Source organism: Anabas testudineus, chromosome 1 (assembly GCF_900324465.2).
Source record: "Anabas testudineus chromosome 1, fAnaTes1.2, whole genome shotgun sequence".
NCBI lineage: Eukaryota > Metazoa > Chordata > Actinopteri > Anabantiformes > Anabantidae > Anabas > Anabas testudineus.
In genome coordinates, this window is record NC_046610.1 from 3,400,591 (window position 1) to 3,427,369 (window position 26,779).

Below are 26,779 nucleotides of genomic sequence, written 5' to 3' on the forward strand. Positions count from 1 at the left end.
ATTCCTACTTTTGCTTCGTCCTTGTTCTTCTCTCTCACCCCTCATTCCTCCTTTCTCTTTCTGACCCTTCCACCTTTCGGCCCCCCTTCTCCTCCTCCTGCTTTAGGGAGCACCACAGCACTGGCCCGAGTCTTTCCACAACACGACCCATACAGCAGCACAATGAGGACCTGGACAACTTCCGCAACAACAGCAAGCTGGCCAATGCCCACGAGCACCCTTATGCCCTCCCACCAGATCATCCCGATCACCCAGACCACGTCAATAATCTGCTCAACTGCCGTGACTCTGACACCCACACCCTACTCCACAGCATGGACAGCCTGATCCTGACTAGCATGGCCAAACCTGATTACACAACAATAGACATGCCTCCAGTTTACCCCTACCCCTCCACCAATGCCATCCTACAAGGTAATCATCCATGGGGCATCAGCTGGGGGAGTAAAATGGGTAAAGAGTACATAGTCTATCAATGTTATGGAAGACATTATGGAAGGTCTGGTACAAAAAGTCACTTTCACATAGAGTTTGATGGTCCATTTGGATATTTTGAATTATATTCTGGTTACTTTTCATTGCTGTCTATTAATAGTGTATAGGTGGAATGTCAACCATCATTTTATATTATTATTCACATTAAATTATTTTTTTCTCACTTAACAAAGCTGCTATTCAGGGGGTGACATAATACAGTACATTACACTGTTTTCACACCTTAAGGAGTGATCCTTAACATGCCAAAGCTAACTGTAAATTGGCTTTGGCATGTTTTAAAAACTCTGCCTTACTCACTTACACTGGTGTCTCACTTGATTTTGCTCTTGAAAAACAGTGCTGTCAGATGTGTTTCAGGTTTACTGTCTTGCTCTGGTGAAACTGACCTCTTTGTGTCTGTCTGTCCTTTCTCTCTTCTTTTTCTGCCTTTGTTCTGCTCAGTGAACAAGAACGCAAACACTGACCAGAAAAAGAGCGAGGAGAAAAAGGAGGAGGAGGAGGAGGGAGGAGATGAAGATGGGCCCAAACCAATGCCTCCATACAGCTCCTGCTTCATCATGTCAACCACAAACCCGTGAGTATTTCTTAATGAAGACATAGAAAAATGAGTTAGTTCAAAAATACATTTACAGAAAAAAGTTTATATTGTGCCAGTTCCTGTGTCAATATATGCCTGTATATGTCTGTGTATATTTACCAGGTTTCGAAAGTGCTGTCACTACATCCTGACTCTGAAGTATTTTGAGTTCAGCATCCTGTCTGTCATCGCGATGAGCAGCATTGCCCTTGCTGCCGAGGACCCTGTCTGGCCTGACTCACCCCAAAACAATGTAAGACGTTACTGGATTATATTGTGAATGTGTGAACATGTACATCCTTTTTTGGAAATAAAATGTCTCTAAGTGATATAAAGATCAAATCATCCAAATTAGGGCCCTTTTTGGATTCTGATATTGGTAAGGATTATATTAGCAGTAACATGTATATTAAGAAGAACATGCCTCTTAGTAATTTTCACCGTAGCTTTTATTAGCAGCATTTTAGTTTGATGAGGATGATATCTGAATATCAGCTATTTAAGGTCATGCAAGAAAAATGTACAGTGCAAAAGATTTAATCACAGCAATTGACTGCTTGAGATGAATTCCAGGATGCTTTTAACTGTTCCAAATAAGAATATGACATAGCATTAGTGATTATGGCCTAATTAGTTCTAACTAGTGAGGTTATTTAATGTAAAATTAGAGTTACAATATGCAATATGCTGGAAATGAAGCTAGCACAAGCATGAGATTTGAAAGCAAAGCACTCTGCTTCTCCCTCCCTTTCCTAAAATGATTCATCTGAAAATCTAAATCAATGTTCTATAGAAAAGGGACATTGAAAAGGGAAATTAGATCCAACAGATATTTTCAAATGGCATAAAGTGGGGAAATAAAAGATTAAGATTAGCATTAGGATTAAGCTCTGGTTGGTGTGTGTCCTTCTCTCTTTGTTAATCTTTCCTGCTCCGTTTTTTCTTTCTTTTTCTCACAGATTCTTTTTCAGCTTCTCTGTCTGCTTTACAAATTATATCTTACTGTGTGTTTTGCTCTGCAGGTGCTGCGGTATTTTGACTACGTTTTCACAGGCGTCTTCACTTTTGAAATGTTGATCAAGGTAACAGTATCATAGTGTGTAGGTGTGTGCATGGATCTATGCATTAACCAATTGTTTTACATCTCTTGTTTCTGCATGATTGTAACATTGTGGTTTTGATTTTTGTATAAATCTGTTAATGTCATAATGTGTTTGTGTGTATTATGTATGTGTATTTTTTATATTTGGGCTGTGACTGTGTCCTTGTAAGTATGGCTTTGTGTTCTATGTAATACATGTGTATATACAGTATTAAACAGTATGTTGTACTGAGCGTGCTCCGTGTTTTCCAGATGGTCGTGCTGGGCTTGTTTCTCCATCAGGGCTCCTACTTTCGTGACTTGTGGAACATTCTGGACTTTATAGTGGTTAGTGGTGCTCTGGTGGCCTTCGCCTTCACGTAAGTGCCCTCCCACCCTCCTCCTTATCATCGTCATCATTCTCACCTACAAACACAAACATTCCACCATTCACAGAAAGACCCTCGTTGCTCAGCCTTGTGCGTCCAATACAACTGGCAATGCTGATTTCTCTCTCTCTCTCTCTCTCTCTCTCTCTCTCCTGCTGTACTTAAGAAATCATTACCTCCTGTTTCTGTCCTTGGATCTATTCACTCTGTCTTCCTCTAACACTGTCCGTGTTCTTTCAGGCTTTTCCTCAACATCCTTTTTACTCTAACACTCTCCTTGTTTCTTATATTGCTCTTTTCCTTTTTTCTTTGCTACTTTCTCTGTCTCTGCTCTAGTCTCCCCTCGTTATTTTCTTTTCTGTTTGCTACCTCTCTTGGTTGTTTTTTTTATCACTCTCGTCATTGCATTTGTTATGTCCCTCCTTCCTGCATTCGACCCTTTCTCCATTTACATTTCTATTACCTCACTGGTCATCATCACCTTTGGCATCATATCAGCAGGTCTTTCTCTATGTTTCATCACCACCTTCATCTGGCCACCCACTCGTGATCCGGATGTCTAACCCTGATCTTCCTCATCTAAAAGATCCTTAACATCTCTGGCCTACACTCTAAAAAGGACAAACTTATAATGTCTTATTTTTTCTGACGGTCTGCAATTTTTGTAGACCCTCAGAGGGTACCCTGAGGAACTCCACTGGAGTAACTATGTTGATGATTGCCAAACTTATTGGATAGTTCTTCTGTAGTGAGGAACCCCAAAGTGGTGAAAGTTGAAATAGTTTTTAGAGTGTGGTTACCCGATCTCTACCTCACCACTCACAAACTTCAAACCTTGCCCAAAACATTCACCTGAACAACTACCCCAAACATCTTTCCCTTCAACTGTCTGATCTAAACTACAAAGTATCGCCTGCTCCTTATCAACATGTTCTCCTTCCAATCTTCCTTGCCCCTGTTCCCTTCTGTCCCTTGTATTTGACAATCCACGTCGCTCTGATATTTCCACCAACCAGGCCGTGAGTCATCCCTTCCTCTTTTCTTGCATCAAAAACTTGACTATTATCCCCCAAAACCTTTGCTTATCAACACACCCCAGCCCCATAAGAGCTTCCTCTCCAACCTATACCATTACATTTTGCACAGATTTCCCTACCTATTCCTAATATACAGCAAAGAGAATAAGATAACAATAGAACTCACTTTCAGTGCTTTCAATTTGTATTACATTGCACTGCATTATTTAAATTTTGGACACTTGCTTCACCTCCAAGTGACTATTCAAACAAAACAGAATTCTAAGTTGGTTCAGTTCTTCTTACCAGGGCACGTGTTTATCTTCTTAAAACTAGGGAAAAACAAGACTAGAGTGCTAGAAGCTCTCTGAGACTGATTGTGCTGTGTGTGATAGCTGTCTTTTCAGCTTAATGCTAATGCTCATATGTTCGTGTGTTGTCATGTTATCATGACACTACAGTAGAAGTTAAAGACACTAAAGTTGCAGTTATTCCAGTTATTACAATTCATCTTCAGGGCAACATAAATGCTTTCATGGCAGTCCATCTAATAGTTATGGAGGTATTTTATTCTGGACCACAGTTTTGTGGACTGTTGCCCTTGTTGCCAGCAGCAAAACTTTAAAATATGCTACACAGCAATCTGCTTCTTGGCTGTATTGTAGGAATAAGTGTCAACTTCTCCTCACTTGCTTGCCATTATCCCATAGATATACTGTAGTGCTCCAGACTCCACCATACACACCAATCAATCCCACCCTTCAATGCCAACATCCTGCTTCCAACCTAAACACACCCCTGTGTCCCGTCTCCTCATTCTCCCCTTGTCCTCTTGGCTGGAGGTCCCAGTCAGTCAGTCTGTGGGGGTGAGGGCGCCCCAGACACCTTTAACCCTTTAAGTGCCCAGACTATGTCTTCGCCACAGGGAGGAACACCGCCAGTGCTCATCGTCTCGCCCCCCCCCCCCTCTCTTTTACCAACACTCACTCAAACACACATTCATTGTTCTGACCATGTGAACGTACACGGAGGCTCAGGTATTTTACTCTGCTTCCTTTGCATGATCTGGGGAATCAAGTCTGAACATGGGAGGAGGGAGGCATGCTGGGGAGGCTGTGGTGGGTGGAATGATTGGTTATAATGATGAGATAGTATATAGATAAATACATATGAAGTAAATACTGTATGTACTGTGTGGTACTTTAGCTGGAGGAAGTCAGAGTGTTTGTGTTTGATTTAAAAAAAAATGTGTGAATGAGAAAGAAAGAAGACGTTTGTCTGTGCATCCTCTTCAACTCTGTGGTTGATCAGTGCATGTCTGCCTTCGTGGCTGCATGAACCTGAACACAAACTGTGATGCATTAGATGGCATCTCTCAAGACTATGTTATGATGTTCAGGCAAATGATGTGCTGTAGTTACATGTGTTCTGTGAATCTTAGTGGTAATAGCTGTTGTTAGGATGTATTCAGACTGAATGCAAAGCACATTTTAGGTGCTTAGAGGTTAGGGTTTGTTATTAACTCATCTACCTGCAGACAAAGTTCAGAGACTGTCAACAAGATATTTAACTTTTAAATGCTTCTCGGTCTTACTGACCACTGGCCTTTCCTAACCCTAACCAGTCAAAGTTGTTGCCCAGCCCTATGTAACTAGCTAGGTGACAATTTAACCATAGTGCCGAACACATCTAACCAGTGACTTTACTTTGCACTCAGTCTGAGCACAATGATTCTTTCAATAGCAAATAAAGGTTATCATGATGGTCAGAATAGAACAGTGTGTATGTTCACACTGCCAGCAACTACATCAGTATTGGATGAATTATTATATATTATGTGGCTGCTTTAAGTAGCTAATGTAGAATAACATTATATAAATTGAGGTACGAACTGAATGAGGAAGGTGCACATATAAGTGTCTGGCAGCACCAGCACAGCTGGAGACAGGTGGTATACTTTTGAATTGCTATGTTACTTCGGTTTGACTCTTCACGCCTGTGTTGAAGTATGGGAGTAATGTGCCAACTGTACATATCAGATCTACTTTAAATTTAGATGCATACATCAGATTGCAGATTGCAGATTGCAGATTGTAATCATCTCAATACCCACCAGCCTCCACCCTCCCTTGGGAGAGTCTACAGTGGCCATCAGGTTCTATGTCATCTACGATCAGATTGCGTAGTGACTAGTGAAGTGATGGGTTTAATTCCAGATACTTCGGAATTAATTCTTCCCATTTTGATGAGTAACTGCAAACAAGAAGACACTGAAAGTATTATCAAGCTCACACACAAAAATGACTGAACCTGAATATGATTTTCATTTCTAAATACAGGCACTGCCTTTTTGATATATGTGTGATGTTTTACTTCCATTTCAGTGTCAATCACGTTTCCAGTACTGAAACAGTAAAAATGCACCAAAGTGAAATATTACTTTAGTAAGAAAGACAAGTAGCAAGAGAGAGCTTAGCAAATTCCATTACACCATCTGGCTGATAGGTTTGTTTCAGCAAGTTAAAAATCGCTCCACTGCTGCACCCTCCACAGCATGACTCCCCAACAACAAAAAAAAGAAAAGGATGTGTCCTCCCCTCTTTTACTGGTCCCCTTCCTTCCTCCTCTTACCTCCTTTATGCTCATTCCCACTGGCTTCCAACTTGTTTAATCGCCCTTTCCATGTAGTTTTAAGATGCTCTCATTGGTCCCCTCACCTTCGCCTCTTATCTCCACCATTTCTACCCTCTTCACAATCTCTCTTCTTTTGCCTCCTTGCTCCCACCATCTGCTCCAGGGCTGAGCTACAGGACAGTTTCGCTTTAAGGGCGAGACTTCACGCACCTTTCAAATTTCACTTTGACGCATGACATTGTTTAAAAGCAGGTACATCACAGAACCATTGTACGGAGGATTTTTAGCATGGTCGGAGTGCAATGGCTTCAGATTTTTCTGGGTTTTAAACACTATAACTATGCTTCTGGCATCCTTCATCCTCCAAATCAATGCTGAATGAAACTGCATGCTGTCGCAGTACCCTGTGAAAGTGTGTGTGTGTGTATGGGGCAATACACACAAATCCAGGTTTCTTGAGTTGATGGATGACGAGTGTATGCCTCTGTGTTGCCACGTCAAGAAAACCTGGAATCAGCTGCTTGTAAAGATTTAATTGCTTTTTCTTCCCGTGTGCTGATGTGTATGCAAAAGAGCTTTGATAAAATCCCACTAGATGATTGCAGATCTAATGAGGGCAATTTGTGCTGGTCTAATTGATCATTATGGTGTGATAAGATACGAATCGGTGTAAATGGATGCACCGATCGAGTTTCCTCCTCTAACCGTGAAGGTAATTCTTCATAGCTGGTAGCACATCAGGCCACAGAGGTTTTGGTGTGTTTTGTTTTTTTAATAGTCGTTAAATTCAGATCTAATAAAATAAAATATACTTCATTAAATGTAGTAATGCAATATGACTTTTGATATTGATACTATATGATTCATTTACTACATTTAGTAAATTGGGCTACTGTCCTATTTTGTGACCACATTAAGTGTGAATCAGGTCTGGTACTCTCCTAATCCAAAGTCATTCATCTTTTGTCATTTTTCAATCATGCAAAATTTCCCAAATATCTTCTTTACCTGCATCAAATATTTAAAAACTGAAAAACGTTTCTGTAGTTGTCCTCATGGTTTGGATTTATATAATATTTGATAACAATGTGTACTGGATGTATAAGCCAGTAACATTTTACACAGGTTATGTTAATTGTTAAATTAGAAAGTACTGTATGTCACTGGAAATCTGGGAGGTTTGTGGATAAGGGGAGGTGGACTGTGTGGATCTGAGTGTGTATTACCTGGCTGAGTGGGGGTTGCTAAGCAGCTACTGTATGTCCATCTTGCTGTCCTTCCTTCCTTGTCTGTCTCTCATATGGATGTATTTTTCTGTTTCTACCAAACCTCCTCTCTCTTGTCTTGTGTTTGTCTTTCTCTGTCAATGTGTGTTTATGTGTGTGTCTGTCTTTCTACATGTTTTTCCTATCCTTTCCTTCCTTCTTCTCCTCCTCCTCCTCCTCTTCTTCTGTCTTTTTCTGTCTTTCTGTCGCTGTCACTGACTCTCGCTGTCTCCACCTTCGCTGAAACTCGACAGGAGCAGCACCCGGTAAAGTTCCTCCTCTGTCCTCCCCCTCCTTCTCCTCCGCTCTGTCCCTTGTTCTCCACCACCGGATAAAATTGGCTTCTCTCTCTTTCTTTCTTTGTTCTTCTAACCGTTCGTGCTCATTCTCGCCGTATCGTACTTTGTCTTAATTTTCACCATCTTGACGTCATGCCATAGAAAACCATCAAAACGCCACAGTGGCTTCACTGATAAGTTTAACTTCAAAGGTTTCAACAGGTTTTTCATAATTTCATGATGCATACATTTTTCTCAAAACTAGAGCAGCATCAGACTGATATCACCAAACACTTGAAGGTTTGAAAGATGGCTGTAAAAACATTTAGACTTTTGAGACATAGAGGTTAAATTCATAAAGTAAACATCAGTGGATTACAAAAGTGGAAGTAACTTTGCATAATACTGTCAAGCTCCTAAGCTGGTGGGTCTGTGTGCATTTCAATATTTAATTATTTCTTTACTATGTTTACTCTATGAAATTCATGTGATAATAAGAGCTATTATTCACTTTTCAGACTTCCCCAGTGTGAAGGTCACAGTTCATAATGTTATTAAAACTATAATTATTGGATTCAAAACATGGATCATTAATAAAGTTTATAAGGTGTTAAAATAAGTTTCAGATCAGTGTATTTTGGTTTATCAGTGTATTGAGACTATAGTGACATACTGTTCTATATTGGGACATGCTGATCATATGGATGGACAGCAGAATGTATTACGAAGCAGTTTGATGTAGGAACAGTTTGAGAACTTGCTGTGCACTTTTTTTCCTAACATAAGATCTTGCGCCTTTTACAGCCAACTTTTAATCCTACATGTGTTGAGGTTCTTATTCAGTATTTCAAATCAGATTCTGAAGAAACGTTGCTTTTCAGTCACCATCTTTTGAGTAATGGCAACAGAGTGTTAAACCAGTACTCTGTACAACTGTGAGACTCAAAGTTATCATTACGTTACTGTGTGTGTGCGTGTGTGTGTGTTCCTGTGTGTGTGTGTGTGTGTGTGTGTGTGAATGAATGGTGTTAATTCCTAACATCCGTGGCCTTACTGGGCTTTACTCTAATACTCTCAAGCTGTCTGATAGAGAGACCTCAGTCCTACTCAGCTTCAAAGAAGGAAGGCCTATTGATTATCGATTGAGTCTCACTCTCACGTAAACCCCCACACCCTCACACACATAGGAGTGCAGAGGCTCAGACTCAATCAATCAGCCTTGAATTGAATTGTCTTATGTTTTCTGCCATGGGAACTGGGTTCATAGATAAAGAGCGAGCTTTGATGGACAGCTTCTCGTCTGCTTAGGCTTGGCAGGCATCCAGGCACCCTCTGCACTGTTTCTTTTTTTTTATTATTTTTGGAAAATGGCCCATCCACTTACAGTAAAGATCAACTCTGCTGTTTACCCCAGTTTTTCTGCACTGGTATATGTTCATGAGCTCCACAATCACTAATGAGCTCCGGGGTCAAAACCATCAAGTTAAAACACACGACTGAAGGAGCTTGTCTCTCGGCTCTAAATCGTTTTCTCCGGTCACTCTCATGGCTTGTTTGACGCTATTGGTGAAGTGTGTTTGTTTGTGTTGTGACATGTCATGTCATGTTCTGCGAGTGACATCACATGTCCAAACAGTCTCGCATAGCCTCTGTTTCCTGTCATCGTCTGCTTCAATTCAGGCTGCAGCCCTGGCAGAAGGAAAAATGCACAAACATTTTCAGAAATCTGGATTTCAATGAAGGGAAGCTATGTGAAACGTATCCGAATAAGTCCATCTAGTGTTAACAAATTCAGGATTATCATAATGTAATCCTAACCGTGGAAAACTGACAAGCCCGCGCTTCGTGTTTCCACATCTAAAACTCCCATTTCTCCTGAAGAAACAGACAGCGTGTCACTGAAAAAGAAAGAAAGAGGTTTGGCTGGGCACTCTACCGGGAGTTGCCTGACGATGTGAACGTCTAATGTATTTTGGTGAAGATTTTAAATAATGATGATGGAACTGCTTCTTGTTGTCCATGAAACCAAATGGTCAGGCAACTGACCACCTTTCCTCCCACTGGTTTCATGTTTGACGTGCACTCGAAAGTTTCTTCTTTCTGCAGAAGAAGAGACTGTAAATGTAAATGCAATGTACTGTTTTATAGATTTTACTTAGATTTTAACTACAGTGTTTATATTAAAGAGAAATTGAACTATGAAAACATTACACCTCAACCCCCTGTTTAAAAGCAGTTTATCATATTAATAGAGGGTTTGGTAAGAGCCCTGTGTGATTCCCATTTCTTCACCTCGCTCTTCACATTCAAGCCTCCCTTGACGCTGTTGTTTCCATGCTGAATTCTAGGGGGAGCAGCAAGGGCAAAGACATCAGTACAATCAAGTCCCTACGTGTGCTGAGGGTGCTGCGTCCTCTAAAGACCATCAAACGACTTCCCAAGTTAAAGGTAGGTCTCAGGAGTTCCTTAAGGTTTAGTTTTGTGCAATTCTTTAAAACTCTCCTAACAGGGAACTGTACAATAGAAAGAAAAGCATGATGTGTAATGTTACTCAGCTGTTTCTCTCAGTGTGTTTTAATTAGACTGACTGCTAAAGAGTGGTTCACCTGTTCCCTACAGGCAGTGTTTGACTGTGTGGTCAACTCTCTGAAAAATGTGCTGAACATCTTGATCGTCTACATGCTCTTCATGTTCATCTTCGCTGTGGTGGCTGTGCAGCTCTTCAAAGGTCGCTTCTTCTACTGCACAGATGAATCCAAAGAGTTTGAGCGCGACTGCAGGTTGGTTCAGAAACGTCAAACACACAGCACAGTTTTTTAAAAGGAAGTCATTTTTCCTATTTGGACTTTGGTTGAACAAAACAAGACATTTGAAAATGTCACAAATGTGGTGGGCATTAATTATTGTTCACAGAATCAGACAATGAGGGATGATTCATGAGGAAAAGAAGTATTAGTTGCAGCCTTACAAACATGTTGAACCTTCAGTGGATCCTGGTACAATTTTCTGTATAGGAAAATATTTTATTTAGTATTGATGACAAGAGAAAGTAGCACAAATCATTTTAATAGTTTCACATAATTTTTTTACTTTAATTAATTTCTTTGCAATGTGTATAATTTGTACCATATATTTAAAATAAATGTATTTTTACTTCTTCTCATAATTCTTTACTATCAGTATGTTATTTCTTGTTCATTCAGGGTGTTTTGCCACAGATGGCACAGAATGATACTGTGATGATACTGCTCTTTTAGGCACCAATATTTTTATTCTATTTATTTTGAATACTTAAATACTAATCCAACGCGTGCCGTGTGGAAGATGGATCTGTGAATTTCTACTTTTTAAGTCCCATGTCGAGTTGTATCAGTTGTGTAGATTGTGCCACCTAGAGGCGTAAAGGAGAACCGGTCTATTTTCTTTTGTGTTTCTCCAGGGGCGAATACCTGGTATATGATAAAGATGAAGTAAAAGCTCAGAAGCGGGAGTGGAAGAAGTACGAGTTTCACTACGACAATGTGGCTTGGGCTCTACTCACCCTCTTCACTGTGTCCACTGGAGAGGGGTGGCCGCAGTAAGTGGACTGAACACACACTTTTAAAAAAACTCACCCATTAGATATCCCACATACTGTCATATTGTCATTGCTGTATAATAAATACATAACTCTAACTCATTGTCTTTACTTAGATTTGCTGGAATACTATTATTAGCAGGGTTACGTTAATTTGTATTTAAACCAACCAATTTCCCTAAACCCACCACACCTATTCATTTTATTTCAAATCGCTCTGTCCCCTCTCACAGGGTGTTAAAGCACTCAGTGGACTCCACCTATGAGAATCAGGGCCCGAGCCCAGGATACAGGATGGAAATGTCCATTTTTTATGTGGTGTACTTCGTTGTCTTCCCCTTCTTCTTCGTAAACATCTTTGTGGCTCTCATCATCATCACCTTCCAAGAGCAGGGAGACAAGATGATGGAGGATTACAGCTTAGAAAAGAATGAGGTGAGGAGAGATTCGAAGGCCTCTGTAAATTTAAAACCTTCTTACAGGATTAAGAGTTACGTTGACACTCGTCTCCATTTACAGAGAGCTTGTATAGATTTCGCCATCAACGCCAAACCTCTGACTCGCCACATGCCGAAAAATAAACTGAGCTTTCAGTATCGCATGTGGCAGTTTGTGGTGTCTCCTCCCTTCGAGTACAGCATCATGGCTCTGATCGCCCTCAACACCATCGTCCTCATGATGAAGGTACAAGTCTGAGTGTGCACTTTGTTTTCTTCATACATTTCTCTTATTGTTATTTTTCAGCCATAGATTTATTTATGTGCAGTGATTACAGGAAAAAACACTAAATTGAGCTGCAAGTTCCACCTAAATTTGTTCACTAAACAATAAACATTGTGTATTCTCAAAACTGCAGATCAATATGTGGTTCTGAAGCTCCCCTCAGCACATATGAATCAAAACAAATTAAGGAAAAGGAAAAGTTGTGCTACAGTACACAACCAGAACTCAACAACTGGGACACATTTGACTTTTTATTCTACTTTCTCTTTCTTAATTTCTGTGTCAATAGTTTCATGGTGCATCACTAGTCTATGATGAAGTCCTGAAGAACCTCAACATTGTGTTTACCACCTTCTTCTTCATGGAATCTATTCTCAAGATCATTGCTTTTGGCCCTCTGGTAAGACAAACAAGCAGCACCTCCACACATGCTCCTTATCTAGGTTGGCCCGGTCTATATGCTTCAGTGTTTCATCCTATTATTCATTCATGAAGCGGTTTATTTTGGTAGACAGTTCTAGAGCATGTTCTTCCTGTCCCTGAAAAACCCAGCGCGTACCGTTTCACACAGCAGTCACGCTATCAGCCTCCCTGCTGTCCGCCTCCATGGTAACAGCACCGCTATTGGCCAGGGGTGTACCCCTTAACACAACCTGGCTTCGATTCAGAAAGGCTGTTTGGTCACCTTTAACATCTCTGCGTCATCTCATTGGCCATGTCCTTCACTTCTCTTTCTTGTGTGTCTTCTCCAACAGAATTACTTCAGAGACGCCTGGAACATTTTTGATTTTGTCTCCGTTCTTGGAAGCATCACTGACATATTAGTAACAGAATTTTGGGTAAGTGCTGTTTGTGGGTTTGGACCAAATGACACTAGTTTAAGTTTTGTCCTGATTTTTCCTTTTACGTCAGTTGACACCAAATTGTTCATCACACCATGAAGACACACAGAGCTTGTCTAGACTGGTTCTGTCCAAACGTAGCAAAATCTGCCAACGCTGCACAGTAACTTCCTGAAGACTGCTCCTGGCAAACAAACCAGCAAACAGGGGAACCCAAGTATAGGAACAAGAGGAGACAAACGTGGACCCAAAACATGATTTGATTATTAACAAACATATATACAACTCAAAACCACAGCACAAGCTGGCAAAAATCTAAATGAAACTAAAAGGGAAAACTTAAAACGCTCACTAGGAGGATAAATACGATAAAAATCAGTGCAAAGCAAAGAGTAAACTATTGATGCTAAATCTAACTAGGAACAAAAAAGAAAGCGAAAACAGAATCACTGCAAAAGCAGGAAGCTATACATTTGGAAAGGCTACATACAAAAAACACTGCAGAGCAGGGAGCTAACAATTATCTATGAAAAGTACAAGTGAACAAAGTGAACACTAACACGTTAAGGAAGCAAACGAGATCCCTAACTAACTTTACTAACTGTAAAAAACAAAGCTGGTGGTCGAGGAGGAGACGAACAAGAGATAAAGGCAAAAACTCACAGGAGACAAACCAGAGTTGAAGTAAAAAGTAGGTGATCGCCTGTGGGAGGTGAACCAGCTGGGGCAGAAACCCAGAAGCAAAACAAACAGGTGAGTAAACCCAGGAAGTGATGCTGCCCCAACTGTGCTGAGGGTGGAACACAACTCTTGTAAATCACTGCTGCTGGTCTCCACAGTGTGTTTTTATTCTTTAACTCTTTGCATTAAACATACAAGTCATAACATCAATGAGTTTTAGATCTGCTGGTTGGCACAACAGAGGCATCCATATAGTTCAACAACAACAAAATGTGGAATAAGATGTAAAGATTTGTGCCTTCACTGTGCGTTGTGGGTTTATTTCACCATTAACCGTGATTGATCTGTAATCTGCACATCAGTGTATCTGTGTTTAATATTATGGGTTTTATATGATTTTAGGTGGAAGACTAAACAGCTGTGCAGTTCAGCCCCTCTTTGTTTCCCAGCTTTTCTATTATCTTCTTACACAAAACTGATTTTGAATTGTGCATCCAGGCTTCGGTTGTGAATTTACCAGGTGTCTATCACCACTGGAGTCTTCCTCTCATTCACATTGACCAGATTAGCATGAACTGTGCTAATTACTTCAAAAACAACTGTGTTATCAGATGAATTAGGACACCCTCTGGACATAGTGGAGGTGCTAAATGTATGTATTAACTGTGTGACATTAATTAACATCAGTGCTGTTGTCAACTCTGTGCTGATCATTTCAGACATCCAATTGATTGTTGGTCTACTAAGTGTCAGACAGATATTTGCTCTGGCTAGTTAATCAAGTAAAATCTACTCTAGTATTGGATAGTAATCACAGGAAACCTCTGCCATGTTTGGTCCAAAGTTTAGTAATAAAGCCAAGTAATTAGTCTCTACACATCTATCAGAGCAAAGGAAATGCCACAACTCATATTCCCATATAGAGCAGAGTTGGAAGTGCAGCATCAGTTCACGTCTCACTATTCAGCGCTAATGTTAACAGAATAAAAAAGCACATTACAAAGATGGGCTGAACCGACTGTGTCTCACATCACTAACTACTGTTTTTGACTTGAAGTTGTTTCACAGCCTTTTTAACGGTACCCATAATGATTCCGTCTTCCTCTCCTATCTCTTTACATGCTTTCTTTAAACCTCTCTACTTTGTTGGTGCCCTACGCCCCTCCTACTTCTTCCTCCTCTGATAAAATCCATCCAATCAAAATGCACTATGAAATCCTTCATCGTGTTCTCCATCCGTGCTGCGCCATGACATGTGGTGGTGGTGCTGTGATGATGATGATGATGATGATGATGGTGGTGGTGATGTGTGCCCCATGCCCTTGTCCAATAAAACACACAACCAACTCCACCCCCCCTTCAAAAAAATGCCTCTCACCCACTCACAATGTACAACTTACCAAAACAAATTCTAAACTCCCTCCACATTCATCCTTCTACATCCTCGCACATGTAGAATCTGGTTGGTTTGTAATTTATCTCTCAAAGCTTTTTGATGCATCCTCATTGGCCATGTGTGTACCCCCTGGACCCATTCCTAACCCCCACCCCCCTCCTCCACATGACCAGTCTTAACCCTTGACCCCAGTGCATGCGCTTTTGGATGATATCTTCTTGCATAACAGTACTGAAGTATTGAAGTATCACAATATTTAATTAATACCAAAATTATATATATTGTCACTCATATCCATCCAGCTGATAAGGAGCACTCCCCTTATATAGAAACTTTCATAATTAACTCCTGGTAACAGGATTGTTCTCCAGATTAGATCCACTAGCATCTGGTTCAAGATTTAGTCCCAGTTTGATGCTATCGCCTTCTTTCAGCTGATTTGTCTAACTCACAGCATCCCTCTAGAGAAATGCTTTTAATCTCAAATATCACTTTGAATTAAAGTTAATAGTATTTAATATTAAATACATCCTCTTTGCAGTAATATAAAGCAGTAACATCATAGCAAAACTAGCAGCCGGTGTTTAACAGCACTTGGTTTTAAGTAAAGGTTCTAATACAGTCTGATGCTAACTCTTAGAAAGGAATGTGTGAATCCGAGTTTATAATGTCCTCTGCCCCAGTGGTCCCTGCTGGTCTGCATGTAGGCCACTTGTTTCCTCAAAATGTATGCTGCCAAGCCATGACATGCCTGCACTGAGGCTGCTCGCTAGTCCCTCCTTTCCCAACTCCCCCTCCTTCCTTATGCTCCTCTTCCTGCCTTGCCTGTCAACCACAAAATGCCAGCACATTACGAGAGAGTTTGGCTTTTGGAGATTAGATATTTGTCTTTGTGACACTGTAAGGTGCCAGAATATGGTCATGGAAGATTTACAACGCTACCACAGTAAACTGGATTCCTGCCCTGTTATGGAACCTTTTTGTGGATTTTTTCTATAGGAAATTAAACAAAAACACACAAATATACTGACAGTTTGAATGAAGTCGAAGTTCATCCTGAGTACATGTTAATCATGCTTCAGTCTGTCCAATATAGTTACACATTGGCTGCAGTTCAGTGTCACAGACAACCCCAAGCCATACTCTTGTTGCCAAAAGTACATGAATGGGTGGGTGTATGTGTGTGTGTCTGTGTGAATGTCTGTGGTTGACAGGCACAGTGCCCTGCGCTCCATCTTGTGTGGCCTGCTTGCCCTCCCAGAGATCAGTGCATTTGGTTCTTTAAAAAAATGCCTTCTGATGTACCAGATTGGATGATGACCTTTAGATTCTTTGAATTATGATTTTCTTTATTTCCTCTTTTTCCTTCTTTGTTTTCTTTGTCTACTTTGACCTTTTCTCCTTCTCTCATTTAACCTGTATCTCCTCAGTGCCATTATGTTTGCAGTTGTTTACGTTGAGTTGTTTTTGACTCCACTCTCTCTCCCTCTTTTCCCTCTCTCTATTCCGCTATTCGTTTTGGTTTTTGTGTTCAGTAGAGGGAGGTTATGCCGTTGTCATGTGCTGGGTGAAACTGACTCTGTTCCTCTTATCCGCTATAGAATAACTTCATCAACTTGAGCTTCCTGAGGCTGTTCAGGGCAGCTCGCCTCATCAAGCTGCTGAGACAAGGAGAGACCATCCGCATCCTGTTGTGGACCTTCGTTCAGTCCTTTAAGGTATTCAGTTACACACAATTACAAAGACTTACACACAATACCAACACTCTTCATGGCTCTTACAGCTAATTTATGTCTCTTTATCTACTCTATTAGGCTCTGCCGTATGTGTGTCTGCTCATTGCCATGCTGTTTTTCATCTATGCCATCATCGGCATGCAGGTGAGTATGGTCTACTGGCTTATCAGACTTGTGATTTTAATTTGATTTTGCGTTCGTTCCTGGTATGCAGGACAGAATGCAAATACAGTATTTGTTTTAGTTAAACTATACGTTAGATGATGTAAAAATGCATTTCAACCATTACACCAGGTTCATATGTGTAAAATCTAAATCTGCAAAATAACTCAAGCTAAATAAATAAATAAAGTAAAACTTGCAATATCACCTTAAAAATATTATTATAGGTAGAAGGAGTCTACATTTAAAGCGTGCAAGTACAGTGCACAATGTGGTACTTACAAGTACAGCATTTAAGGAAAAACAAGGTAAGCTCTTCTTGTTTTCATTGTTTGATTTTTCCCACTACTTCGATGTGCAGCTATTTGGAAACCTGGCACTAGATGAGGAGGAAGAGAGTGCCATTAACGAACACAATAACTTCAGAACCTTCATCATGGCTCTAATGCTGCTGTTCAGGTAACTCTCTTTCTACCCATCTTTTACTTTATGATATTAAGTACTACATTCTTTGTTTTTGTTTCTAGTATCATTTTCTTCACTCAAACATCTAGAATTTTATGTAAATAAAATAATGAAATATGCTTATGTGCTATTCATAAATATGAATTATGATTATGACAATGGTGTAAATAATGATTATGAGAGGGGAGGAAGAGATTACAGAGGGGGAGGAGTTGTACAGTTTAATCTGCACTGGGAGAAAGAATCTCCCGTGACGCTCTCAGGAGTGTGGTGTTTGCATCAATGTGTGATTATGTGCGTTCTTTCTAACATGTTAATATTTAAGCCTGAAGTCAAAGTGAACTCCTGTACATATAGTGCTGAAATTCAAATTGCTCCATGATAGCACATTGCGATATTCATGACTCCTTAAGTGCCTAACTTTCTGATTTCTGCTCGTCTTTGTAAAGCTGTACTCCAGTATTTTATCATGAAAGTGTTGTTTTGTGTTGATGATGGCATTAATAGCCTCTGTCTTTGTCATGTTTTTACTGTTTATCTCCCGTCATGCAGGAGTGCTACTGGAGAGGCATGGCATGACATTATGCTGTCTTGTCTGGGCGGTAAAAAATGTGACCCTGCCTCAGGGAACACAGAGAAGGAGTGTGGCAGCACCTTTGCCTACACGTACTTTGTGTCCTTCATTTTCCTCTGCTCTTTCCTGGTGAGAAAACCCACAATATGTCCATTTAATCCGCTGATAAAGTCAAAATATTTGTATTGCAAATTAAAATGCATAACATTAGACAGTTTTACTGTGTAAAACAGGGATATTTAATCCTGAATATGATATTCCAAGATAGCAAAGCTCAGATCATTAACTTTATATAAACACACAAGTAGAAACAGGTGTGTTCTAGTCCAGTCTTACATGTGATCCTGATATTCATGTTCAACCAAGGAAAAACATTCACTCTGCTTTTGTTTGTTTGTGTTCTAACCCAGATGCTGAATCTGTTTGTGGCTGTCATCATGGACAACTTTGAGTACCTGACCAGAGACTCTTCTATCCTGGGGCCGCATCACTTGGACGAGTATGTAAGGATATGGGCTGAGTACGACCCTGCTGCTTGGTGAGTGGCAAAGAATTTCACACATGCGCGCACACATGACTTATAAAGTATGTACACTCCCTCATACACAGCTATAAACAGAAATATTAAAAGACGAACGCACACTTGGTGCTGGTAACACACAACTCAGTGAGCAAATGATACATTTATCTGCATGTTTGGAAAGTCTCATGCTGAATGTTAAGTAACTGTTAACCTTTGACTTTCTCTCCCATCCCAAAACGGGGCAAAGACACTGCTGTCATTATCTCTTCCAAGAAGTGTTATGATGAAACGGGATCCACATCATGTGATTCTAAGAATCAGAAGTTGGAAACTTGTCTGATGAAAGATGTGTCTAACAGTCTCCCTATCTGTATCTGTCTTTCTCTTTAAACTTTTCTTCTTTCTCAATTGCAAAACTTGTTGTGACAGAGATGAATGTAACCCTCTCCACCTACTTTCTCTCTCCTCTGTAATGAGTGTGTGTGTGTGTGTGTGAACATGCATGTGAAGGTGTCTTACACCTCTGTTCTCAGTGTTAATAAATGCTCTCTCCTTCTCTACCTTTATCTTCTTCTTTATCATTTCTTTTATTCTTCCTCTCTTTACTTCTTTGCTTCTCTCTGTGACCAGTGTGTTCCCTCACCTAACCTCCCCTCCTTCTATTTTTCTTGCAGTGGGCGCATACATTATAAGGATATGTACAGTTTATTGAGAGTTATCTCCCCTCCCCTGGGCCTTGGCAAGAAATGCCCACATAGGGTGGCCTGCAAGGTTTGGACCAAACCCCTAAAGCACAAACTTAAACGCAACCTGCTCGCCTTTAAGAAACTGGAATGAATGTCGCTCTTTATCATGTTTAAAACACATTTTTTCCTATTTCGATTTATTTATTTTGGTTGGATTTTTCTGTTGAGGTTTGCATTATTCAGTTGTTTTAGTCTCATTTCACCATTGAGTCATTTGGGGGGAGTTCTGTTGTATATGCATTCTGACATGACAATGAGAATGTTTGAGACAATGCAGAAATGCGCACACACACACACTCGTGTACACACTCACACACACGCACACCGGTAGTGGTGTGTGAAGCATGAGGTGGTGCACTGCACTCGCTATTGTCCTCTGACTGAACGCTGGGGAAAGTACACTGATATGTTCACTTTTACTTCAGTCTGATGTAAACACCAGAGTCTAGACTCTCATTTATTTCTGCTTGCTGTCTAATTTTGCCTGGGCAGAAGATGGTTGAGCAATGTGCATTGTTCTTGTTTGAGTTGGGGTTTGGGTGCGGGAGGTGGGGTTACTTCGGTGCAGAGACATATGCTGAGAGGGCTTGGTCTGAATACCGCCACTGTGCTAACCTGTGTAGCTGTTAGCAAGGCCAGTGATTTTCAGCCATGTGCAATTGAGACTCCAGAGTCTGCAGGCTTTGATTACAGTCACTCACACAGCAGATTCTGCTGATATCAGTGTGTTTGATTAGAAAAATAACTGCAGATTCTTGTTTCTCCATGGCACATGTGTGTGAACCACTGTACAAAACTCTGTGACTCAATCTTAAATTTTGAAGCCACTTTGTGTACATCTGTCATATGGTTATATCAATGTATTTTTATGGCTGGGCCATAGAAAAATTAAACAGTAAAACAGTTTTCTTTTTAAGACCTTTGAACTCCTACACGTAGTGGCTTTAAGAATTCAAGGAAACCAAGCGATTATTAGGCCTGTTACAAGCTCTTCATAAAGAATGCACACAACGGGCGCAGGGTGATGTTCAATACAACTAATCAGCACAGTAACTTTCATCCTCAGCCCGAATCCTTTATCTTCTTTTCTAGGTAGTCTTTAATGGTGTAAATGCTCTAGTTCCAGATTGCAATAACTTATAGAGTGTGTGCATTTGTTATGTGAACAGAGAGCTTATGTAGCCCACGTGCTTGTGTTGCCACACCTTGAATGGGGAATGTAACAGGCCTTACGGTAACAGTCTCTATTCACTGCTACCTGAGATACTGGAACAATATGGCCAAACCTGCTCTGTTTGTGGCTCTGGTGTATGGGGAAAGAAGGAAAGGGGCAGGGTGTGTGTGTGTGGTTTGGGGCAGGGACTCTGGACATAAAGAGGTATTGTGTCCACCAGGTACCTCTTAATAACTACCTGTACTGACAGGTGCATGTGGGAAGGATCCTTGTTCATGCTATCAGTATGTTCTTTAAGGCTGAATAAGAATAGGAAATAGTTCAAATGTATGACCACCTAAAAAAAAAAAAAAACCCTGATGATATCTAATCATGCTGACATGCTTTTGATTATATAAATATTATTTCTTATGTACCAAACCCACCCTACCCGTTTCTGGCAACAGACTTGTTCACATCACAACTCTCTGCACTGTCCAGATTAAAGCAGGATTTTCCGAATAAGCTTCTTTCTATTTCTTGAACCATCCATGATAAGAATATGTTACATCCTACTTGTGCAATGAGGAAGGCTGAGCTTTAGCGCTGGGCGGGTTACTGCACAGCTACTGGAAGAACCACAAGTGATAAGTGATTAAACATTGTTGGTGATGTGGTTGAAGTTAGCTGTTGGTGCCTGTTGAGGTATCACAACCCTTCCTGCCATCATCAGGAAGAATTCCCATGAACATCTGAAGGTGCGGCTGTGAGCAGAGGTTCCTGGTGGACGCTCGGCCTCAGTATAGGACTGCATTGACTTATCATTGTGACTCACTCAGATGTCTGCAGCGGTGCTTTTCTTTGCCTGCTAGAAGCCCCGCTGCCAGTTCTATCCGAGCGGCGAAAGAGGGCAAAGACCAAAAACAATCCCGTATCCCCTTTTCACCTCGCATAGAACGGTATCTCAACAACAACTAACTAAACTAAATAACCCCTCCTCCTCCAACCCTCCCTTTCTTCCCCAGCCTTTCTCCCTCCCTCCCTTCCTTCCTCTCCTCACCTGTACTTTATGATATACCAGAGTAGAAGCCACGTTAACACACCCCCTCGTTCTCTCTCGTTCTCTTTCTCTCTCTCTTTCTCTCACCACAGCAACCACATATTCACAGCGATCAAAACAATAACCTCTGTGTATTTGTTTCCCCTTCTTCTTTTCCTATGTCGGTTTCTTTCTTCTTTTTTTTTTCCCTCCTCGTGTTTCCTCCCCAAAACACACCTCTGTGCATCTGCGTCCTCCTCCCTTCATCCTCCCTTTTCCCCATTCCCCTTCATGATTTTTCTTTCCTTTTGTTTTCACGTCGTCCGTCTTCGTTTGTTCTGTCTGTCGTGTGCGTGCTGGCGTGTGGGTGTTGGAATGCATGTGCGCATGTGATGTGTGTGTGTGTGTGTGTGTGTGTGTGTGTGTGTGTGTGTTTGTGGCCACTCCAGCGGCCGGATCAGTTACGCAGACATGTATCAGATGCTAAGACACATGTGTCCGCCGCTAGGCCTTGGGAAGAGGTGTCCCGCCCGGGTCGCCTATAAGGTAGACTCGCTCCCCACCTTACCCCTACACCCCCCTCAACCACCACCCCACCACCCTTTCTCCTTCCTATTCTTCTTTTCTTCACTCTTTCTCTCTCCTGTTTCTTTAAACCTTCCCATCGCTGGGGAAGCAAACCTCTCCTTTCATCTGTTGAGACCTCCTCGTTCTCTTCTTTCTCCTTTTCTGCCTCTCTCCTCCACCCGTCCCCTGCCTTCCTCCCTCCTACCAGCGGTGTTCTCCTCATTGTCTGTCCGTGGTGGTTGTGGTGGTGGTGAGCGCTGTCCTCTCCTCTCTCTCTCTCTCCGACCGCGGGGATTGAGTGATGGGGTTTTGTCGTGAAGTGAAGTGATAGTGGAGTGGTAGTCAATCCTCTTTCTTTTATTTCCTCTTGTCAGGCCGCAGGAGTAAGAGAACAGAGGAGGCTTTGCCAGTCCTTCTGCAACCTGCACGGACGCATGCACACGCGCAATCATGTTAAAAGAGTATTGATTGATACATAGATCTGACCAAGTATCTCTCCGTTTCCATAACAAATTAAGGACCTTAGAAAGTAAGAAGCTTCCCTTTGATAGTTTAGATATTTTTCTCAGCGCATGTTAAACAGTTTACAAGATTTAGGGCAATGCAAATGCAAAATGTATAAATAAAATATAGTATCTGGCCACTTTTCTCATGATGAGCAGTGCAGAAAATGACACCACAAGACAACCAAACTTCTTACAATCTTCACTGATAATCTCATGACATATGAAGTGATATATACTAAAATATGTGACCTTGTTCCATTACAAGAATGTTAAATAAAATGTTCAAGTGGAAGTCTCTAGTGTAGAGGCAAACATACAGAAATCAACATGTAAAGTTATTAAAGTTATTATTCTAACCACGGTTATATTCACAAAGTGCAATGATTTGCTTACGATGCTGGTACAGAAGGATTGGCAAGGGTGTCTGTCTTCAGTCCTCTGCGTCTCTCATTCCTGTGGATGGCACTGTAGTGCACACATACACATGCACACATTACCACATACACACACACTATTTGCATTTGCAGTACAAATATTTAAAAATTGAACAATTAAATAAAGTCCTGGCCCTTTTAGTTTTTGTCTTTTTTTGAAAGAAACTTTTTTGAAACTGAAAGTAACTTCTGCATCTTTGTCTCTTTGTGCATTAGATCACCAGGGTAGAGATCTGGTAGAGCATTTCAGCATTTACTGTCTCTTTGTCTTGCTGTCCACTCTGTCCATCTGAATACAATCTGACTCTGTCTGTCCTCTGTCATTCCTTTTCTGACATCCAGATTCACTAAAAAGTATAAAAAAGATTACTTTAATTTTTCTGATTAAGTTGTGGTGCAGCTGTAAACGTCAACTATCTGAAAATAATTGCATCTTTTTCCTTTTTCAATTTTAGAATGAAGATAGAAATTGTGTCAAATCAAATATCTTTCTTTTGGAAAAGTAAGCATGTACAATGCTTCTCTAACTAAATATTAGGTAAATTAGATTAAATAGTCTAAAATATGCTATATTTTTAATTTTAAGCTACAGTCCCCTCCAAAACATTTGGTATGTCAAGGATAAATCAGTAAATTTTGCTTTACACTACAGACAAAAGACAAAAAACTCCTTTTGACAGCATAAACAAAAAACTTCATGATGAAAAGTAACTTATTAAGAAGTCTATGCGACACTGTAGGTTTCTGTTTTAGTCAGATTTTGGGTGCAACTGATTTAAACATGAGATGGCATCACCCAATGTCTTAAACCAACATTTACATTTAATTATTTATCAGACGCTTTTGTCCAAAGCAAAGCAAAATATTCAAGCCAAGGAGAAGAACTATAAAGTAAAGAGCTCTAGGAAGAGCTTCTTCAGTTACATGGCGTATACGTGCAGTATAAGTACCGAGAAAGATTTAAGTGTAGTGAGCACTTACCTGTTCAGTCTTACTCATGTCCTAAAGAGATGCTTCTCCTTTATGAAACTGAAAAAATGAAAATGAAATTATGAATATACATGACAGAGAAGTTCTTCTGAGTTCGTCTACCTTGGGCAGTGGGTTTCCCCAATCCCTTAAAAATTGCTTGACTTTAACTTTATTTGCATAGATTAATTATCTTTACCAACCATTACAGTCTTGATAGGTACATCTGAAGAGCTATTTATTGTGTGAACAATGAGTCTCACAGGACACCCATCGTAGTGCTAAAAGCTGCAATTCTGAACTTTTATCTTATATCTATCATGATCTTAAACTCAAATGTCTTTAGTTTAAAGCAAAAAACGAAAGAAAGCCCATTGTGCTAATCTTTCACTGAATCTGGGTGTTGCTACTTTATTTACTGTCTTGTTTTTCTTACTTTCCTTCTTCCTCCTCCTCTTCTCCTGATGCACTCTCCCCTTCACTGGATTTTCTTCAGCTTCTCAATCTATTGCTCACGTTTGCCTTCCTGTGATCTTTCTCTTTCTCTTTCATTCTCCTGTCTTTCAACTTATACGTCCACTTGTCTGTTAGCATTAAGCAGCCATCTTCATCCCTTCATCCATACAAGTCCATTCTGTCTCTGCTGTAGCTCTTCTTTCAGTTCTTTCCTCTTATTTCTCTCGAGAATGTCTTGACAGTGCCCCCATTACATACTTCAGCCATCAAAGCCTTCCAGTATTCATTGATGCAATTTCATCAATACGAGATCAGAAAGTCCTCATGTCAGAATAGTGATGGGAAGGTTAGACATCCTAAAGATCTTTGATATTGATCACACCTAATGTCTTTGGCTGAGTTCTCTTCCCTTTAGTGGACAGACACTTAAATAAATAAATATGGTGTTAAATAGTTGAACCAAAGATGTCTGTACGCTTACTGGAAAAAACACATTTGTTGTTTTCAATATTTTAGAGCTATGCAACTTGTAAGTGTTGTTTTTAGTCCTCGTCTGTATCTCTTGTCTTGTTCTGTAATATTCAGCCTTTCTCTTCTCTTTCCTTGTTTTCTAAACACACACACACACACACACACACACACACAGTTCACAGCTCACGTTCTCTCGATTCGTCTTTAACTCTTTCAGTGTTTTCACCATCTCCCTTTCCTTCTTCATTCACCCTTCCCTTTTTATCTGTAATTACATCTCATGACCAAGCTTAGTCTAGCCTTCACCTAGTTTAAGTCAACAGAGTACTGTCCCCACCATGTGTCCCCTTTGATAGACCCCCTTCCCTTTACCCTACAGCCCTACTACTACTACTACTACTACTACTACTACTACTACTACTACTAAGTCCGGTTGGTCCAAAACAACAGGAACATCGGTCATCTCTTTTTGATCTTCTCTATGTTTTTTCTTCTTTCAGGGAATTGCACAACTCTAATCCTCTCTAACTCTGACACCCCTTAAGATACTGCACCCGTTTGGCATTGAGAGAGATCTTGACTTGATATAAAATACTGGCATCGCTGTCCAATTGGACTTTGATTAAGGAAACCATGAAAATAAATATGTAGAGAGCAAAACATTGATAAGAAATGAATCTCTCAATCGGTATGATCAATCTAGTTGGATCGAGGATACTCTCTTTGCGCGGCTGCACGGCTGCTTGTTTTGTGAAAGTTGGTTTTGAGGGAAATCGGGGTAGTGGTGTGGGTAGTTGGGAAGAGTTGCGGCTTAGATGATGGGAGCGAACCAAAGGCATGTTGCATGTTCTGTGTGACCAGGTTTTGGGGATTTTGCTAAGGGTGTGTTGTGTGTTGTTGTTGCATGCAATCCTCGCACTCTCTGTCGCATGGCTATGGGCGACATGGAGCCTGCCTGCCTGCTGCCTGCCGAGTGCTGTGGATGTTGGCTGATGCCCTCTGCCTTCTTCACACTTGGCTTTGGGCATGCCCAACACTTGCGCACACTCAGGAACACACAAGCATGTACACCCCCACCGTCATTGTACTACCGTGCTTGCCATTGTGAGTGCCCAACGCTCATGTTCATAGGTAAATCCAATTGATGCCATCTGGTCCGGATAGGAACAGCAAGCAGCCCGAGCTGGCCCTGCTTGTTTCGTTCTATCCACAGGTTTCTCCATTGGTTTTACCTGGTGTAGACATGTAAAGACAGGGAACCTCCTAACAGGTAGGGGGAGCTCTATAGCAGATGCCTCAGTTAAATACGACAACAGCAGTCTCCTAAAAAAAAAAGCTGAATTTTACCAGTGATACTGTTATTGTGCTCTAGTCAACCTATTTTGTCTCCAAAGGACTCCAATTAAGCACCCTTAATTGCAGTCTGTGCAAATAATTGTGTGTAAGTGGGCAGGGAGGTATGTTGGGATTGGAGGGGGTACGGTTTGGTGTATGTGTACTGTTATATACACTATGTGTACTGTATATATACATATATACATTATCTATGTGTGTAACAAGAGATGTGTAAATGTGTCAGTGCATTCACACATTTAGGGAACATGGGCACAGGTTGGGTCGGAGGCGATTCTGGCTCCGATTGTTCTTCCTTGTGTTTCTCAGCTCTCACAGTTGCTTAGCACCAGATAGCTTTCATTGGATAGCTGTGCTGTCTCATAGAGTATCACTGGGAAAAGTAGGAGACATGGGAACTCACCTGTCTGTACTCAAGCAAATGCTCTTACAGTTGCAATGAAATACAGGCCCATATACAGTTATGAGAAAAGTATGTAGCAGGCTTAACACAAAAATTCACAGCAGTCACCTGAGTAGCCCTTATTTGCTATTGGACTTTTAAAATCTAACTGCATTGAGATGAAAATCACTTACTAAGCTAAATTGATCAAATCTCCATCTGAATGACTTATCACAGCACGTTGATCATCTTTGCCCTTAGACACTCTAATCTATCTCAAGAAATA

The 26,779-nt window shown here is 40.7% G+C and overlaps 1 protein-coding gene across 1 annotated transcript in view; it reads left to right on the forward strand.

Annotated features, from left to right (window-relative positions):
• The window catches only part of cacna1ab (calcium channel, voltage-dependent, P/Q type, alpha 1A subunit, b), a 75,620-nt gene that overhangs the window by 25,972 nt on the left and 22,869 nt on the right, over nt 1-26,779 (forward strand). Inside the window, exons 20-38 of the mRNA XM_026360441.1 lie at nt 107-414; nt 940-1,072; nt 1,199-1,328; nt 2,098-2,157; nt 2,430-2,536; nt 7,715-7,726; nt 10,087-10,186; nt 10,358-10,518; nt 11,178-11,315; nt 11,549-11,750; nt 11,835-11,999; nt 12,328-12,438; nt 12,794-12,877; nt 16,559-16,675; nt 16,772-16,837; nt 17,217-17,314; nt 17,873-18,023; nt 18,305-18,432; nt 19,092-19,188. Coding sequence (XP_026216226.1) covers nt 107-414; nt 940-1,072; nt 1,199-1,328; nt 2,098-2,157; nt 2,430-2,536; nt 7,715-7,726; nt 10,087-10,186; nt 10,358-10,518; nt 11,178-11,315; nt 11,549-11,750; nt 11,835-11,999; nt 12,328-12,438; nt 12,794-12,877; nt 16,559-16,675; nt 16,772-16,837; nt 17,217-17,314; nt 17,873-18,023; nt 18,305-18,432; nt 19,092-19,188 — 2,368 coding nt within the window. The remainder of the gene's footprint in view (nt 1-106; nt 415-939; nt 1,073-1,198; nt 1,329-2,097; nt 2,158-2,429; nt 2,537-7,714; nt 7,727-10,086; nt 10,187-10,357; nt 10,519-11,177; nt 11,316-11,548; nt 11,751-11,834; nt 12,000-12,327; nt 12,439-12,793; nt 12,878-16,558; nt 16,676-16,771; nt 16,838-17,216; nt 17,315-17,872; nt 18,024-18,304; nt 18,433-19,091; nt 19,189-26,779) is intronic.